This window comes from Triticum dicoccoides, chromosome 2B (genome assembly GCF_002162155.2).
Source record: "Triticum dicoccoides isolate Atlit2015 ecotype Zavitan chromosome 2B, WEW_v2.0, whole genome shotgun sequence".
Lineage (NCBI taxonomy): Eukaryota > Viridiplantae > Streptophyta > Magnoliopsida > Poales > Poaceae > Triticum > Triticum dicoccoides.
Genome location: NC_041383.1, coordinates 777,643,209 through 777,662,293, shown reverse-complemented (window position 1 = coordinate 777,662,293; position 19,085 = coordinate 777,643,209). Strand labels below are relative to the sequence as shown.

At 42.6% G+C, this 19,085-nt stretch overlaps 1 protein-coding gene and 1 long non-coding RNA gene across 7 annotated transcripts; one reads left to right on the top strand and one right to left on the bottom strand.

Moving 5' to 3' along the window:
- Positions 1–660: 660 nt before the first annotated feature.
- Positions 661–5,375, top strand: LOC119366236. 6 transcript variants are annotated; one of them, XR_005175972.1, is made up of 5 exons: positions 661–997; positions 1,670–1,929; positions 2,241–2,302; positions 2,405–3,877; positions 3,965–5,375. It is a non-coding gene; the product is annotated as an uncharacterized LOC119366236 (long non-coding RNA). The 6 variants fall into 6 exon arrangements; XR_005175973.1 differs by lacking the exon at positions 2,241–2,302 and having other exon boundaries at positions 662–997; positions 2,405–3,367; positions 3,493–3,877; XR_005175976.1 differs by lacking the exon at positions 2,241–2,302 and having other exon boundaries at positions 663–997; positions 3,965–4,212; positions 4,308–5,375.
- On the bottom strand, positions 1,413–3,760 carry LOC119366235 (flavanone 3-dioxygenase 3-like). Its single transcript, XM_037631927.1, has 3 exons — positions 3,593–3,760; positions 2,193–2,473; positions 1,413–2,139 (listed from the first exon to the last, which is right to left on the bottom strand). The coding sequence occupies exons 1-3, from the start codon at positions 3,758–3,760 to the stop codon at positions 1,560–1,562; spliced, it is 1,029 nt and encodes a 342-aa protein (XP_037487824.1). The 3' UTR covers positions 1,413–1,559.
- Positions 5,376–19,085: the final 13,710 nt, after the last annotated feature.

The window sequence follows — 19,085 nt, the reverse complement described above, 5'->3', positions numbered from 1 at the left end:
GACCACGAGCCACCCAAAACCCAAGATGGTAGTTTTAGGTGGTTTCGTCGACCCCGAGCCACCAAAATCCTAGATGATAGGTTTAGGTGGTTTCGTCGACCCCGAGCCACCAAAAACCCTAGATGATATTTTAGGTGGTTTCGTCGACCCCGAGCCACGTCCGGTCACGTCCCTGTGACGACATCGTCCAGTCACGTCCGCTCTGAAGCGGCTGACAGACATGAGTGTGCGGCGAATGTTTAAGAGCGGGACGCACGGTGATGAGTTTGGGTGAGACCGCGTTGTCAGACATGTATTTGGCAGCCCACAAATCTCTCCAAGTTTAATGCCGATTAGCCAGAATTCAGACACACAGCAACACAGATTCAGACATGTCCTAAAACAAAAACAGTTCGTCCAATTCACATATAGATGTTTTTAAAGGATGTCACATCTAAGCTCTCACAAATATATAATTCATCAACAAGAAAAAAAAAGACAAAACAATTATACCACAAACAGAGTGGATATCAGGTTAGATGTTAATGTTACATAACTATGTCACGTCTAGATGTGTCCGAAAAACCTTCAAAGGAAGGAGTATTTGTAGCTGATTATTTTCTCCAAGCATTTTCCACTTTCTTTGATCCGCTACTTTTTGACTTGAGCGTAGGACGACTCTGACAGGCGAGGCGTGCACAAAGTTGACTGAACCGCCGGGCCTGGCCCCACCTTCGCCCCCTGACCGTGGGCCGTTCCACTGCTCGGCCGCCGCCCGCCGCCCGCCGCAGCAACCGCCGAAGGCAGGCTCACGGCGCGCAAGGCGAGATCCCCGGAGATGGGGCCGGAGGGCAACCGACCACCACCACCGGGGCGCTCGTGCCCCGCTTCGGGACGGGACCTACTACCGCAGCGTGGTGCGTGGCCCGGCTGCTACGCCGCCGCCTCCTCGTTGCCGGCGGCCCGCGGGACCGGAGCCGCGCCTCTCCGCCCAGCCCCTACCCGGGGTTTCTGTTTGGTACTAGTTTCTTCCCCACCCCCGTCCTCCATTTCGATTTTGTTTCCAGACCCACCCATCCACGGAGGAACCCCCGCGATCCAATCTTGTTCTTACTGATTCTAAATTGCGCATTATATGCCCGACCTTGCTGATTAAGTGTCGCAGCATTACAAGTGGAAATTTGAAGTCAAATGGTTAACTCACAGCATACAGTACCTTACTACTACTCAGGTAGATAAAGTTTACATCATGGATTTCTCCTTACCTAATACAAACTCATAATAATGTGGTGGGGTGAAAGGGGAAAACAGCATGACAACACACAACAACTTCAGTGCCTTCATATCAAAAGTAATAATATTACTAATAATTTGTCCAAATCAGCATGACAACACAAAACGACTTCAGTACTTTCAGATCGAAAGTAATATTACAGATAATTTGTCCAAAACAGCATGACAACACACAACAACTTCAGTACTTTCAGATCAAAAGTAATATAGAGAGATGAACGGTTGTAGGCATAGAGACAAATTGTCGTAGGTATTGTTTTGTGCTTCGAGTGGAGATTATACCCCTACTACGCCCCTTGCATCCTAAGGCTCTCAAGAAAGTTCCGGTGCTTGTTCTCCAGATTGCTTGTGAGATAGTCGAGGAAGTCATTAAAACTGCTCGCGTTGTACTTTTCAGGATTCTGCTCATTCACGAGCTCTCTGGCACAGGAGACCTTCTCATGCATGGCGAAACCATTAATGCTGGCCATGGAGATCCTTGCCTCTTCAGGATTCAGAACAGCTCGGTGCACAACAGTCTTGATTTTGCCGTTGCTCAGGACTTCCATGTGGTCTCCTACGTGGACATGCAATGCATGTGGGAGTGGCTGGACCACTTTCCAGCTGTTGCTGTTGCGGTCGACGACCTCCAGGCCTCGACAACTTGTGAACAAGATGGTAAGGAATCCATAATCGGAATGCGGCGCCAGCCCTATCGCTGTATCACCTTCTGATTCTTTTGGGTAGCAATTCACTGACATTAGCTGCAGTCCTTGCTCAAATTTCTCATGCTGGTAATCCTTACCCAATCCTAGGCCTTCTAGTATGGCTTCCATTAGTTGCAAGGTCACCCTCCTTACTTCAATAGCAAAATTTCCCATACACTCCCTGTTTTTAGTACATGAACAAAAGAGTTATGTCAGACATTACACAATTAGTACTGCAGTTCAGGATTGTAAGAAGATGCATAGAAAGTTTTTTGCCTGTAGATTGGGGGGTTTTCTGGCCAATATTGCATCCATTCACCCAGGGGATGGGCATAATGCTTTAGGTATGCCCGTGACATACTAATGCCGTCCTTTGAGCTGGTGTCATATCTAACAGGCCGTCGGAGGTCGTCTGATGCAAACTCTTCCTTTGTCTCACTTGGCAGTTTGAAGAAATCTGAAGCTGCTTCAACAGCTCCATCCATGACAGATTGACTGATCCCATGGTTTATAATCTGCAAAATGGAGATAGGCAAGTAAGCTTTCTTTGTTCCCTTGCACCTGCTTGTTAGTAGAGTGCCCAAGAAGGGTTCATGAAAGGCCGTACCTTAACTCTAGTGTAGCTACACAGCCGTAAGTTCTCCTCTAATGTTTTACAATTTTAGTAGTGGTCCTTGAGAACCTTGACATTGCTTATATTTTAGAGTTGAAGCTGGAAACATTTTATATGCACAGAAGGCACTTGCTGTATAAATGATATGTTATTTCTCGTACGGAGAAGTCACCCAGTCAGAGAACACGCCTTAGTAATACCGTTTGCTGCCTTGCTATGTCCACATGTACCCATCGGACAATGATGCAGTTGTTAAAACCGGCCATTTAGGCCGACCCCGGCTCCATGTTGCTCTAAAACCAGACATTTATATCGAGTAGGCTTAGGCCCTGTTACAGATTTACAACTACAAAAAATGAAGGAAACTGAGATGCTTGAACATACACGTTGTGTAGATACTTCAGAATATCTGTTCTAAATTTTATGTAGACTAAATTACAGATCAAACTTCACAAGTGCACTCAATACTGAAATGTTACATCATAAGAAAAAGATTACGAATGTAGCAGGAAAAAATAATTTGTCAGTTTCCATTTAACCAGGCGACAAAATGTAGCTGGTCCTCAACGTATCGTACAGTTTTCGCCTATCCCTGCTGCCTCATACAGTCGCATGATGTGTTCTAGTATACTTTGTATACACTGTTTACACAGTTCATACTCTTCATTTGGGGGGACAAAAGGAGGATGGAGCTCGTCAAACTATTTAGCTGAGTGCAGGCAGTTTGCTCCTAAGATTGTGCATGTACTACTACTAACAATGCGGTGCTGTCACAGCTAGCCGCAGGATTTCAAAGGTCATCATAGCTCCTAATTTTCCTGTAGTCACTCTTCTGCAGTGGTTTTTCAACCACAAATCTAGTTTGGTTTCCTAGTTTATTTGTCTGTACAGTCGTCTTCCTTGGTAACATTGTGGACACAGGTGGCAATGTTATCCATTGCAGTCTGGAAAAGATAAATGCCAAGGCAAAGGCAGAAAAGAAAAAGACAGGAAGGTGTGGCAATGTTCTCAAGGAGTATACCTGGAAGTATCCTAGATCACGGCATGCTTTGGTAATATCTTCAACCACGCAAGCTCGTGTTGCTGGGTCAAGGTTGAGGTGACCCACGTTGATCACCGGCATTGGCGGCGGGTGGAGGTCGTCAGACGGGAGCTGCTCCTGAGGGACAGTCCTTGAGTCATCAGACATGTTGACTTAGTACTGTACAAGGAGCAGAGTCCAATCTCAGTATCTTTACGCAGAATCGAAACGGGATGAAGTGATCCTCCATGGTGCAGCATCTACTTATAGGCAGCTTCATTCCAGGTAACGCAGAAAACCACTCTTTTGCATCCCTCTGCAGATATAGCGGTATTGGTATCTTACATGGTCTGATCCTTCTCACTTGGACAGTGTCTGCTCATTCCAAATAAGAGGTCAAGCCATTCATGTCCATGCATGCATGCACTTGGCAATATATATAAATATCGGTCCAAGGGAAGCTCCTACGCAGGGCCTACGTCGGGAACAGGCAGAGCCCGACAATATGTGAATATTCTTACATGTCGCCCGTGTGCCGCCGCATAGCAGATTGGGAGTATCTTAATACCGCGCTCCGGGCCACTCATTCGCTCTTTCGTCACATATGCTCCATTGTCCTGGTATGCAACTGGTTGTTGTTTAGGACACAATTATGAAGTTATCTCTTGGACTATATATACTTCTTCGTCCTGGTATGCCACTGGTTTTTGTTTAGGACGCAATTATGAAGTTATCTCTGGGACACAACTTGTTTCTGCCAATGTTTCTGGTGCTGTCCAGGGTGTTGCTTCATGGAGAGGCTGGCTTCCCTCGTTGGAAACTTCGGCTACCCCTGCAGTGTCAGCAAATTGGGAGTATCTTAAATTCTTAATCCTACGTTCCATGCTGCCTACTTCTTTACTTTGTTCCTGTTATGCAACTGGTGTTTGTTTAGGAGATACAACAATAATGAAAAAATAAATATCTTACTGATACAACTTGTTTCTGCCCATTTTTTTCGCGGCTGTCATATCCAGTGGGTGATCATGGAGGCTGGAATCCCGGACGCGGCCTGGGGCTACTCGTTTAGTTAAAACCCTCTGGGCGCGCAGTATCAGGGTCCCCAAAAAGTTCAATTTTGTCGGTTGCCACAGGACGACCGACGCCTCTCATGTCCTGTCACCCGATTTCCGTCCAGCTTACGCGTGCGGCGCAACTGGGATTTTCTTAGGCGCAACAGCGATGATGTTGTTGTACGGGAAATGGGAATGATGAAGGCAAGTGGTTTTCGCTGCTGGTGGTTCGGGTGCAGCCTGACCAGGAGGGGCTCATGGAGACTGTGGAGTGCTGCTGGAAGCTGCTGCTGCTGATCTGAATGGAAGCTTGGCTTAGTTAATTGGTGCTGTTGCAGTCGGCGAAAAGGGCCATTTTTGGCGGTTCTCGTAGGCTGCCATGTTGTATACTTTTGGGGTAGCAGATAGCTTGGCCAGAGACGGTGTATGTGAATGAGCCGCGTCACTGCTTGGTTTTGGATAAGAGCCATCATCCCTGCCATTGCTTCTCTCGGCGTGTAGCAGATAGTTCATGTGTCCACCTAGGAACTTGCTGTCCTGCTTCTTTTTTTACCTGGTGAAGATGAGCTGCAGGTGTTTCGTTGCCTCTCGCTCTATCCACGTCCTCTGCGACGGAAGTGTTTCGTCGCCTCTCGCTCTATCCGCGTCCTCTGCGACGGTGCCAGGAAAGGACGCCGCGCCGGGGGTTGTCCACTTGTCTTGGCACGAAAACTTTTGCCGTTTACGAAAGTTTGGGCAGGTTGACGCCTTGCAACGGGTTCCGGAGAGATGGTTATTGCCTCCTATGATATAAGAACGTTTTTGACACTATGACATGCGCTAGAGAATAGAAATTGCATACTTTTTGAGTTGGATCATCCGATGAAGTGGATGCATACATATACCTGAAGTGGCAGTTTCCTTGTGGTGTAATGTGTAGGTTGTAGAGCATTTTCTCTTCCAATTTGGATACTGATTTCTTCTTCAATAAAACCATCCGCTTTCTTCTGAATCTAGTATACCAATTTATGTAAGGAGCTAGAACCCATGTTTGATTTTGGGCTAGGGCATCTTGTTTTTTCCTAGCAAGTCCCAAGGAAAGGACTGGAGACATAGCGTACTCTCTTATTAAGCAATAAGTAAAGAAAGCTCTTCAAGCAAGCCAGCGAACCAATTCCATATGACATTCACATCCAATCCAAGCACAACTTGCAGACCGATGAACGTTTGCTGCTTTGTTGAGCTCAGCAGAGAGTTGAACTCGGTGGTTCTCAATGACACCGCCAACAAGATATCGTGGGTCCTAGAGCCTCAGGCAAGTTCTCTATAAAGTCGATGTGTGCCAAACTATCGTTCGGTCTTACTATTACACATGTTAAACAATTCTGGAAAGCGCCGATTCCTCTTAAATTTAGGACCCTCTTATCTGACAACTGTTTGCTGGGAGGGGGCGGCATTTGCAAATGTTTTGATGAAATTTTTAGTTGTGTGTGAGGTGCCAGTTTCTTCAGACCGACATGATGTTTTCTGAAGAAAATGTCATGTCGGACTGAAGAAACTGCCACCCCCCCTAACAACTAAAACTGCCAGCAAAAATGTTCCAACTGCCAACCTCTCCGAGCGAACTGGCAAGCTTGGAGAAACGACTCCCAATGGCGGCCAATATCCTGGTTAGGCAGGGCCCTAGCGATGGCAAATGTGTCCTATGTGGCCTTGAGTAAAATGTTGACCACATCCTCTTCAAGTGCCATCCAGCCAAGTTATTGTGCCCGTCAAGGACTGTGGTGTACGTGGAATCCTTCCTCTTGCGTCGATCTGATTACCATAGTATCCTCCCTAGTAGGAGGGCAACAACGTATAGTGTGGCGCCTTATCACGGTTCAATCCTAGGCACTTTGGCTTATCCGCAACAAGCCTGCTATCCAAAAAGTGATCCAAGCCAACCTGCTGATTACTTGTTCAGATCGGTGTCCTTCTATTTAGCTTTGGATGCCATTGGCCAAGCTGAAGGACAGAGCACTAGCAGCGGCAACATTGACCAAGGTTACACAGATTTATTGAAAAGACTTTCACTTCGCTTCCGCTTCAATTTATAGATAATGCATCGATCATCATACAACCCGATACAACACACGCACACATCAAAGGCTGAACCATAGGAGCTGAAAATCAGCAACACCACACAATACAACTCCAAGCAAACATCAGTTCGATACTAAGCTTCACTATGGAGTCAACGAAGCCCTCAACCATGAACAAGCCGCCATGAAGAGAGGACGCCAAACATGACAAGAAATGGGCTCCAAAGCGATGCCTTCAAGATGGACACGACATCCGAGGCACCGCCACCCGCCCAATTCAAAGGATCAAGATCTACGCCCTCAACAGACAGCCGTGCCAACCGACATCAACCCTACCACGTAGCACTTTTTTGTGCCCGGAGATCATAGGGAGAGGATTTGGGGCACGCAGGTGCCTTTTTGTCCCTCGCCCGTGCTTTTTCTTTTGGCTTTCAATTTTCAAACTTTCATATGTTTTGAATAAGAAGTCCAAATTACATTTTGTTTCCATATTTGTGGTTTTTGTGACAAGGGATTTCAAATAAAATTCATTTTAAATACATTTTGATGATTTTTTTTAAAATCAACTCTTAAGACTTAGTATGAGTGACTAATAAAATCAGACTTTAGTACCAGTGACCGAAAAAAAACCGCTTGAAGTTTCAACACTGAAACTTGATACCCACGACCAAGAAAATCGAATTTTTCATATGCAAAATCATAAGTTTTAACGGTTAAAACTTAAAATTTATTGTGCCCTTGTGCATGATCCAACTATTTCGCGAATCGTGAGGCAATCGACTCTGGGCAGGGCTTAACAGGTGCGTGCCCCTGCGAATTTCCGAGGGATCGTAACGTCGTGCATCCATTTATGTAAAATTGATGTTCTCAGTTTTTGGTTTTCTTTCTTTCCGTTTGAACTCATATATGGTTAGGTTTTCTTTTTTTTTTTCGTCAGTTGTAACATTACTATTTAGCTCCTTTGTGATGGCATTTATATTATAACTACTCCCTCCGTTCCAAAATAGATGACCCAACTTTGTACTAAAGTTAGTACAAAGTTGAATCATCTATTTTGAAACGGAGGGAGTAGTAGATAATTTCTATGAACTCATATATGGTTAGGTTTCCTACGGTGGAACTAGCTCTCGGAATTCAAGACGATCCTGATGGGACCCTGGCCTGAGAATGGCCCCACAAGAAAAAGCAAGGACTAGATAAATAATAAGTTTTTTTTGCTCTTCCTACTAAGATGTTTCACTTCGCTTGGACCTCGGACCTAAAAGTGTGTACATCTAGACAAGAGCAAAACGGTCTTATTAATTATGGATGCCTATCTAGATGGACGGTAACCCTTCTTCCTAGGAATACTTAAGGGCACCCAATCAATGTCCACTTGTGCGTTCTTAGTCAATACGGCGGGCAAGCGGTGGCCCATACGCCTAGAGATGAGCCAATTTTGCGTCCACCACATAATACCCGTGAAGCTCTCATGGCCTCGCACTGTCTTCATTGACCATCTCCTATTTTAAGCAATGGCCATCTTTATAAGCCTCCACACGAAGCATCTTCTTAAACCATCCATAGGTGAACCGCCAATGCTCAAGGTTAAGAACATCTCAGTTGCGCTAATCCTTGCCGTACAGTGGTGTGCGTTCATGGATGGACGGCGTACCGCTCATGCTATTGGCCGAGCAGCCTCGTTGAAGGTTGTTTCCATCACTGCAGACCGCTCATGCGGTCTTTGCCATCGCCCCCACCGGCAAGTTTGCCGTGATGGAAGAAGCCTTTCAACAGGCAGCTCGTCCCATAGCATGAATGTCACCCGTTTTATGATAACTGCGATGAAAGTTTTATCCACAAAAGAATAGAGAACAAAGAATATCTTCTCCACATAAAAAAGGGAGAACGACGGATATATATCTTGCAAAGAAGATGATCTGCACAGATGCTCCACCTACCATGAAGGATCCCTTATTAAATCAGTTTGTGTCAGGTACAAAGCTAATCTTGACATCCCGTAGGTACTTTTTGGTTTGTTACCAAGTTTGCTTTTCTTTTGGGGGATAGATCCGATTGTTTCGCTCTGAGATGTGGAATGTACGACATGTCGTAGACGGAAATTGCGCTGAATTAATAATTCAATCAAAGGGCCCAATACAAGACTTGTGAACAAAATTTGGGCCTCCATGTCACTACGCAGCCTCCAAATCACTAATTGAGGAGTGCCCCTTCCAAAGATCACTTTCACCTTTTTGTTTTGAGGGGAAAAAAAGGAAACCTGAGAGTTTTCCAAAGATCACTTTCACCTTTTCAGGTCGCGACAAGTATTGCACTGCATGTGCACCAGTTGTCGCAACCTGAGAGTTTTCCATTTTTTTTCTTAGTTTCATTTATTTAAAACGATTTATCTCTTAAACCGTGCGTCCAAATCTCAAACCGTTTTCATCATTAGATTCCTTGTGTTGAGATCTTCAAAGCTAGATCACATGTTGATAGGTTTTGACGAACATTTTTTTTACAAAACAACCGGACCGGGAGCATGTTTTTTCTTCTCTTTACAAAAGCCGTTTTCGACAGGCACGGTCGTGCCTCTCGCGGAAAAAAAGAAGAGAAAACACATATTTTTTCTGTTTCCGAGATGCACGGCCATGCCTCTCGCGGAAGCAGAACCGTGCCTCTCATGGAAGAAAAAAAGAAACACTTTTTTTTGTTTCCGCGGAAGCAAACCCGTGCCTCTCGTGAAAAAAAAGAAAAACACTTTTTTTTTCATTTCCTCGCGGAAAGCAAAACCATGCCTCTCGTGGAAGCAAAACCGTGCCTCTCGTAGAAGAAAAAAAGAAGAGAAGACACAGTTTTTTTTCATTTCCAAGAGGCACGGCCGTGTCTCTTGCAGAAGCATAATCATGTCTCTCGCGAAAGCAAAATCATGCTTCTTGCGAAAAGGGAAAAAAGGAAAACGTGTTTTTCGCATAATTTTTTTCTAAATTTTTGGGTCCAAAAGCTAAGGAAGGCCGGTGAAAAACTTAAAAAAACATCTAAAAAGCAGAAAACACGTGCGGGGAAACAAAATAAAAAAGGATCCAGAAAAAGCACCCAGAGCACGACACGTGACGGTGGCTGAGAACAGCCCATCCCCAAGTGGCCCTTGGGAAGGCTGGGAACGCGCGCTCTTTAGTTAGTTGCTCTCACGCATCCTTCGTCAATTCTATATTTCACTTATTGAGAGATCAAAGAAAGCAACGCCTATAACGTTTTTTTACTGGACTTGTCCACAATGTGGTTTTGCGAAGGAAAATGTTTACATCCGGCAGGCCGGCCAAACGCTCGGCCGGTCCAGCACGAGTCGCATGATCCTACTAGAGCAGAGGACGTCTGTAACCCATTGTCCACATCGCTACCACAGCCTCCTGGCACACCACCGCTCCCCATCCCTCCCGACCCCTCTCGACACTCTTATCCCTTTGCCCGTCCACTCATCCCGTCATATCTCATCCCCTACCTCCAGCACCGCTCCCCATCCCCTACCAACATCACGAGCGCCCAAATCAGGCCGCACGAGAAATCACCTCTGCTCCCCGCCTCCCTTTCTTGCACCTAAATCGGGTTGAGCCGGGCTCTGCTCGTCCACTCCACTCCTTGCTGATGCGAGGAGTACTCAAAGGCTGATGCAAACCCGAGGAAGCCATGGCCGTCCATCTCCTCATCCTCCCCCTCGACGAGGTTGGACATTTTGCAACAGGTGGGGCTAGAGGTGGTGGTCACTGGTGATGCAATTTTGTTGCGACCGGCACCGGGAAAGTTACCACCAGCGCCTGAATTTGCTGCAACAAGGATCCACAATTTTTGCTAGGATCCGTGTTTTTTGAGTGATTTTTTGCTGCAGCCAGTTCAAAAATTTGCTACCATCATTTTGCTTTTTGCTACCACCATTGGCATTCCGTCTTTTGATTTCTTTTTGCTAACTAGATCCATTTTTTTGGTGGAATCTCTCAAACTTTTTGTTACCATGGCCTTTGATTTTTGCTACCGCCGTCTTAGTTTTTGCTACCACCCCATTTGTTTTGTTGTATCCATCTTATTTTGCTGCAACCACTCCAAGTTTTGCTACAACGGTGTTTGAGTTTTGCTACCACCGTCTTTGTTTTTGCTACTCCCCTATTTCTGATTTTTTACTGGAACCTCTCAAAGAGAGAGAAAAAGGAGGTTGTGAATGGCGTGGAGGGAGCTGCAAACATTACAAAAAAAATGCTACAACAAGAGTCCTAGGAAGATTCAATCAAAGGCGAAGAATTTTGGGGACCGGCAACCACGCAACCGCAAAAGCTGGAATCGTTGACGAAAAAAGGTTCACCGTTTTGTGAGAAAGCTTCAATGGGCATGAGAAAAAAGCTGCACGCGATGGCATGGCAGTGCGGTGACCGACGGCAAGGACGGCAACCAGCGACGAGCTGGTGATGCTTCAAGCCAGGTCTCGAAGCGTCGATGGTGGGTGTCCAGGACCAACAGACGGATGCGATTTTTTTAGCAAAAAGAGGACGCAAAAGGCTGATCTGGCGGTTGGAAAAAAGATAAGCTGACGCGCCAGATGCGACCGGCCGAACCGTTCTGCCGATACGCCGGCGCCTATCAGTGGCCTTTTGCGAAGCTTCCATAGACCGGTACAGATTGGTTTCACGAACCTTCCGCCCGGTTTTGGGAAGGTTCCACATGTTTTTATTTTATTCACTATTGGGTTCATTTGTTCTTTTCTTTTCTTAATACATGTAGATATTTTTACAAATACAAGTCAATTTTTAATACATGCAAAAAAATTCATAACATGCGAACATTTTTTGAAAAATTCACGTTGAACATTTTTCTGATACAACTTGCACATTTTTTGCATGCATGTTGAACATTCTTGAAATACATGTTAACAATGTTTTAACACATGTTGATATTTTTTTCCAAATATCATGAGCATATTTTTAAACATGTGAACAATTTTTCAAATGTCAAGATTGTTTTTTTTTTGAGTGGATCAATTTTTAGAAAAATTACATGAACATTTTTTTCCAATTCATTATCATTTAACAAAAACATGAACATATTTTTGAAGTGCATGAATATTATTCTAATGTAATGAACATTTTTTTGGAATGGTATGAATATTTTTGCAAATTATCCAAACAACTTTTTTATGTTTTCATGAAATTATTTTTAAAATATCATGAAAATATTTTTAAACATTTGAACAATTTTCAGATGCCACGGACATTTTTCGGAATTGTATGAACATTTATTTAAATGAAGCGAACATACTTTTATATTATATTATTTTAATGCGTGAACATTTGTTTAACTAAGTAAATTAGTTTTGTAATATTTAGATTATTTAAAACATTTTAAACAACAACAACAACAACAACAACAACAACAACAACAACAACAACAACAACAATAGAGGGAAGAAGCAAACGAACAAACACCATACTGGGCTGATCCACTGCAGTGGGGGGGAGGCGTCGAGTACAAAACGAGCCTGGATTCCATAGAAGGTCAGCTCTGCATATTGGGCTGATTCAGTACGCGCTAACACAAAGCACTACGAAACGGGACCTCCTATATGCCGCTAACTGCGGCAAGAGGTCGACGTTTCACACAGGGTGGCTGACGTGAGCCGGCCCATTTGCAGGTGCCACCGCGTGATCGACATGAAAAACGCCAAAAAAAGATGATGTCTACAGCTGGGATTCGAACTCGTGACCACGGAATGAGTGGCGCGCTGTGCTAACCACTTGGCCAAACAAATCTTTCTGGTAAATATGATTCGCGACCCTTCAAGAACTAAACGACTGGGGCAAAACAAACCAAGGAGCTCTTGCTCGTTAACAACGTCACAAGCCACCATAACTACTGAGATTAGATGTCTAAAATAGCAGCCAGTGTGTGTCAACTAAAAGCCACAATGAGATAAAACTATGTTTAAATATTGAACGTGATTTTCTTTCTGAAAACAGTAAACATTTTCTAATTTTGAACAATATTGTTCAAAAGTCGATTTTTTTAAAACCCATTTTTTTGAAAAAAGGAACAAATTTTAAAGGGAGAACAAAATTTTAAATTATGAACAGGTTTTTGGAAATCCAAACATTTAAAAAACAGGAACAAAAAATTATAACCGTAACATTTTTCAAATTATGAACATCTTTTCAAAAACACAAATGTTGAGTATTTTTTTAAGATGTCTAAAACACAAATTTTGAATAATTTTTTGAACGTACAATTTTTTCACAAATGAAAACAAATTATGAAAACGAACAGAATTTTGAATTTCCCAAACATTTTTTGAAAACATGAACGTTTTGGAATTTGAAAAAAAACATTAAAGCACAAACATTTTTGGAATGTTGAGAGCAAATTTCGAAACGGAGAACAAATTTCGCAGCACGAGCAATTTTTTAACGCATGAATATTTTTTGAATCTTGAGAACAAATTTTGAAACATAGAACAAATTTCAAAGCATGAACATTTTTTGAATCTTGAGAACAAATTTTGACACAAAGAACAATTTTGAAAAATCCCGAAAAATTTGGTAGCGTGAATTTTGGTGTAATACGTGAACAAACAGTTGAAATCCGGTACTTTTTCTGAATTTTGAAAGTTCTGAACTTTTTTGTGTAACAATAACAATTTTTGAATTTTGAGAACTGTTTTTTGAAACAGAACATTTTTTGGAAACACGAAATTTTTTTGAAAAAAATGAGAAGACCAGAAATGGAAACAAAAAAACAAAGAAAGAAAATTTGTTGCAAAGAGAAATTAACTTGAAAAGGAAAACTGAAAGAAAACAGAAAAGTAACAAAAAGAAAAGAAAAAAGTACCAGAAAAAGGAAGAAGAAAAAAACAGAAAGCGTAAAAAAATAAAAAGGAAAGGAAAAAAATAAAAAACCATTTCAGGAACCTTCTAGATGGTTCCTAAAACCAGTAAGAACCGGCTGGGAACGCTCTAGAAGGTTCCCAGAACCGGAACCTGTGTGTACGCTTCAGATGGACCAGCCCAAATCCCTCGCTAGTTGTATCCCTGTGCGATTCCTCGACATTTTGACGCAATATGCGTCAAATAGGTTTTTCCCTACGAAACACATAGAGTCTCTCAAAAAAGAAACGAAACGCATAGAGTTTTTTTTTTCGCTTAAAAAATGGAACGCATAGAAGTTTTTTAGTACCACCTTACATGAGGATCCACATTGAAGGCTTAAAAGTGTATGAACCCATCCATGCACGAGACCACAAACATCATGGTACATCTCTTGTCTTCAGCCAAAGATACATTTGCTATTGTTTGGCAAATGGTACCACCATCTCTCTGTTTGTAGGCCTATGTTTTTTGACAGTTTTATGGCCGAATCCGGCTATCTTGCAATAGTAGAAGAGCATGATTCAGGTGCCCCATCTGTAATTTGTTAGGCAAGACCAGTAATCTAAAACAGAACTACATACTAAGTATCGAAGAAAGGCTTGCGGGTCTTCAACATCAAGTTTGCAAACTTGAGCCATTCTTCGGCGCTTGATTTTAACAACCACATATGTAAAAAAAATTATTGCAGTGCACATGATCGACTGGGCACAGATACGAAACACCATCATGATCGAGTCTCCGTCTATCCCTGATCATGGGGCAAACCTATCTCTCGCTTGGCACGAGACTGTAGGATGTCTCGCTTCAGGCAGCTGCATTTTTTATTCACATTTTTACATTCGTTTTTTATGTTTGCTTGTATTTCAAAATATTCTGAATATATCTATTATCAAAATCATTTATTAAATAAAACTTTCAAAAATAATCATGCATTTAAAAATGTTAAATGTGCGTGGAAAAAATGTTATTGATGTATACAAAAAATGCACAATGTGCAAAAGTAGAAATAAAAATATATAATATTTGAAATTTTAGTAAAATGTTAAATATTTATAGAAAAAATATTTCCGATGCTTTTGAAAAAACTTAATGAAAAGAGTGTGCAAAAAATGTAGAATGTGTATGGAAAAATAGCCATAAAATATATTTTCCAAAAATGTTAATCATGTATTTGGACAATGTTTAACATGTACTATATATTAATGTTCCTGATGTATACAATAAATGTACACTGTGTATGGAAAGGTGGACATGAAAAAATATATGTTTAGATCTAAAAAATAAGTCTATCTTAATACGTGTTAAGCATGTATTTGAAAAATGTTAAACATGTATATTTATAATATTCCTAATGTATACAGAAAATGTACATTGTTTATGGAAAAAGTAGACATCAAAATATTTATGTTTAAAAATATATTAACCATGTATTTACACAATGTTAAACTTTTGCATATAAAAAATGCTCCTGGTGTATACAGAAAATGTACAGTGTGTATGAAAAAAGTAGCCATCAAAAAATATAAGTTGTCAAAAATATTAATCACATGTTTGCAAAATATTGAACATGTATATAAAAAATGTTCCTGATGTATACGGAGAATGTACAAAGAAAACAAAGGAAACCACTAAAAACCAATTGAAAGACATAAAGTAAAACAAAGAAGATAAAGAAAAATAAATGTTAAAAACTGTGAAAGAAACAAAGAAAAGTGATGAAAACAGAAAATCAAAGAAAACTGATGAAGAAACAAAAGGAAACCAAAACAAAAATAAAATAAAATAAAATAAAAAATACAAAAAAAAACTGATGAAACCGGTACATAGAATGAGTGAGCGAGCGATCGCTCTAACGGACCGGTTCATGTGCACGAACATTGCAGATAAGACGGAACTTATCCTCACTATAAGCGAGATATAGCATTTGCGTTGATTATGTTCCTTACCAAGCGGAAGATAGGCCGAGGTCCATAGAGTTTGACATAACAGCCTCCTTATTGGGGAACTGAGGCGAGTCACCAATGAACAATACGGTAACTTGCCCACCTCTTTGCACTGCGATCTAGAATTGACGGACAGATATGCTTGAATTGACATGTCGACTGCTACAATACTTGATTCATCCAACGGTTGGGTGGCTGCCAGTTATTGCGTGACTGGCCGAAGGTTAGTCACAGGATATCTGTCCCTTATTGGGGTAGAATTCCGCGGAATGTCAGCAAAGCGACCGCTCCACACAAGCTAACAGCAAGCATTGCTAAAAAAAGCTAATAGTATCATACAGCAGCGGTGCCAATATCAGAAGTCTGTGATGTCATTTCAAATCTGCGATGTCAAATGCATGTGTTTTCACTAGTTTTGTAAAAAATACATGATTTCTACTTGTGTACAAAGGATTTGCCAAAAACTTGTGTGATCAATTGACCACACTCCTCTCAACGTGACTTCGTCACTGGTGTCATAGGCTTGTTTTAGTCCAACCCCGTTTGCTTATGGTGATAAGGAGCAGCTTAAATATGGATTACCACAACACTGCACCACGACCTTACTTGAACACACTAGTAGAAAACAAGGCTTTGGTTCAGGCCGGGCCAGTCCATTAGTCCCGGTTCAGTCAAGAACTGGGACCCATGGGTCATAGGTCCCGGTTCGTGAGGCCGGGGGGCGGCTGGGCCTCGTGGGGCATTGGTCCCGGTTCATCTGTCCCCTTTTGTCCCAGTTCCACACACGAACCGGGACCACTAGGCCTCGCTCCTGGCCCACAACGATTGGTCCTGGTTCGTGGCTGCAACTGGGACCAAAAGGGTGTCATTTAGTCCCGATCCCAGCCACGAACCGGGACCAATGAGATGCCTATATATACCTCGAGCAGAGCACTCCACTACTCTGTTTTTTGGCCGGCCGTTGGAGAGCTTTGTGGTGCTCTAGATCACCTCCTATACACATGAAGTGTTCGATGAAATACCCGAGCCGCACTTAAGCTTTCTCCTCTTGAAGCTCCTTGTCCAAGCTCGATTTTCCTCGAGATTTTTCTAGGTTTGGCGGTCCATCATGTCCCATCCCCGTCCTCATCGCCATTGATCGCCCGCGCCAATCTCGTCGCCGGCACCACCGTGGTGAGCCTCTTGATCGTATCTTCTTTCTAAAAGAAAAAAGTTCTTACTTGTATGATTTAGATAGCTAGATACTTGTGTAGTTTTCTTACTTATTATTTTTGTTATTATATAGTACGATGGTTTTGGTATCCGCCTCCGTCGGCCCTCGTCCTGTCTATGATTCAGATGGGGGGTGTGTGTGTGTGTGTATATAATCCTTTATAACTATTAGTTTCATTTAGTGTTTATGACAATTATGCCGAGCAACGTGACATAGATTTTTTTATCTAGGAGGTATGTGAATCGGAAATTCCAACCGACCCTATTGTCGAGAGGTTAAATTTAGTTGAAGAAGAAAACTATTACTTGAAGGAAAATTGAAAAAAATTGAGGAGGAGAAGATGATATTGGAGTTGAATGTTGCGGATGTCGTCGATGATCACAAGATCAAGAGGGATGCAATGCGCTTGAAGATTAGAAAGACTAGAAAATATGCCATTCATACTGAGGCTTGGTATCATTATACCGTTGGATCAATTGTTACCTTGGTTGCGGTTATGATCACATTTGTTGTTGCATTGAAATGTTTTACATAGTTTCAATGTATGGTTTAATTAGATGCTCTGGAGAGCTATATGTTGTTCAATGAGAACTATGTATGTACTTTGGTTTTAATGTGATGATGAACTTCTATTAATTTGGTCACTTATCTATTCATGATGTACGCAGATGAACCAGCAATGGATGTACGGTAACACACGCAACTCCGAGTACATTAAGGGCATGAATAATTTTCTTGCAGTGGTTGAGGCAAACAAGAAGAGTGGTTTTATGTGTTGTCCATGCCCTATATGTGGGAATACGGGGTCTTACTCTGACTCGAAAACCCTCCACACCTACCTTATTTATAAGGGTTTCATGCCACACTATAATGTTTGGACCAAGCACGGAGAAAGAGGGGTTACGATGGAAGACAACAAAGAAGAAGAAGATGATGACAACTATGTGCCCCCTGAATACGGTGATGCTGCAACGGGGGAAGCTGAAGATGTTGCAACGGGGGAAGCTGAAGATCAAGAGGAACCAAAGGATGTGCCCGATGATGATCTTCGCTAGGTCATTGTTGATGCAAAGAGATAGTGCAAAAGTGTAAAGGAGAAGCTGAAGTTCGATCGCATGTTGGAGGATCACAAAAAAGGGTTGTACCCCAATGGCGAAGATGGCAACACAAAGCTCGGTACCACACTAGAAATTCTACAGTGGAAGGCAGAGAATGGTGTACCTGATAAAGGATTTGAGAAGCTACTGAAAATATTAAAGAAGAAGCTTGCAAAGGATAACGAATTGCCCGACAGTACGTACGCAACAAATAGGGTTGTACGCCCTTTAGGATTGGAGGTGCAAAAGATACATGCATGCCCTAATGACTGCAACCTATATTGTGGTGCGTACGATGATTTGAATGCATGCCCGGTATGCGGTGCATTGCGGTATAAGATCAGACGAGATGACCCTGGTGATGTTGACGGCGAGCGGCCTAGGAAGAGGGTTCCTACCAAGGTGATGTGGTATGCTCCTATAATACCACAGTTGAAATGTCTGTTCAGAAACAAAGAGCATGCCAAGTTGATGCAATGGCACAGAGAGGACCTTAAGAAAGATGGGAAGTTGAGAGCACCTGTTGACGGGTCGCAGTGGAGAAAAATTGAGAGAAAGTACTGGGAGGACTTTGCAGGTGACGCAAGGAATGTAATGGTATGGTTTAAGCGCGGATGGCATTAATACTTTTGGTGAGCAGAGCAGCAATCACATCACCTGGCCTGTGACTTGATGTATCTATAACCTTCCTCCTTGGTTGTGCATGAAGCGGAAGTTCATTATGATGTCAGTTCTCATCCAAGGCCCTAAGCAACCCGGCAACGACATTGCTGTGTACCTAAGGCCATTAGTTGAAGAACTTTTACAGCTGTGGAATGGAAACAGTGTACACGTGTGGCATGCGCACAAACAACAGGAATTTGACCTACATGCGTTGCTATTTGTAACCATCAATGATTGGCCTAATCTCAGTAACCTTTCAGGACAGACAAACAAGAGATACCACGCATGCACGCACTGTTTAGATGACACCGAAAGTATATACTTGGACAAATGCAGGAAGAATGTGTACCTGGGGCATCGTCGATTTCTTCCGACCAACCATCATTGTCGAAAGAAAGGCAAGCATTTCAAAGGCGAGGCAGATCACCGGAAGAAGCCCGCCGTCCGTACCGGTGATCACATACTTGCTATGGTCAATGATTTACAAGGAATCTTTAGAAAGGGTCCGGGCGGACTATCTGTTTCGAATGACGCTGACGGACGCGCACCCATGTGAAAGAAGAAATCTATATTTTGGGACC

Excerpts from the sequence above, each read along its gene's own strand:
- LOC119366235 (XM_037631927.1), bottom strand. The coding sequence starts at position 3,760 with ATGTCTGATGACTCAAGGACTGTCCCTCAGGAGCAGCTCCCGTCTGAC. Across the intron at positions 2,474-3,592 it reads GTGATCTAGGATACTTCCAG|ATTATAAACCATGGGATCAG; the intron begins GTATACTCCTTG and ends TCCATTTTGCAG. Across the intron at positions 2,140-2,192 it reads TCTTACAATCCTGAACTGCA|GGAGTGTATGGGAAATTTTG; the intron begins GTACTAATTGTG and ends TACTAAAAACAG.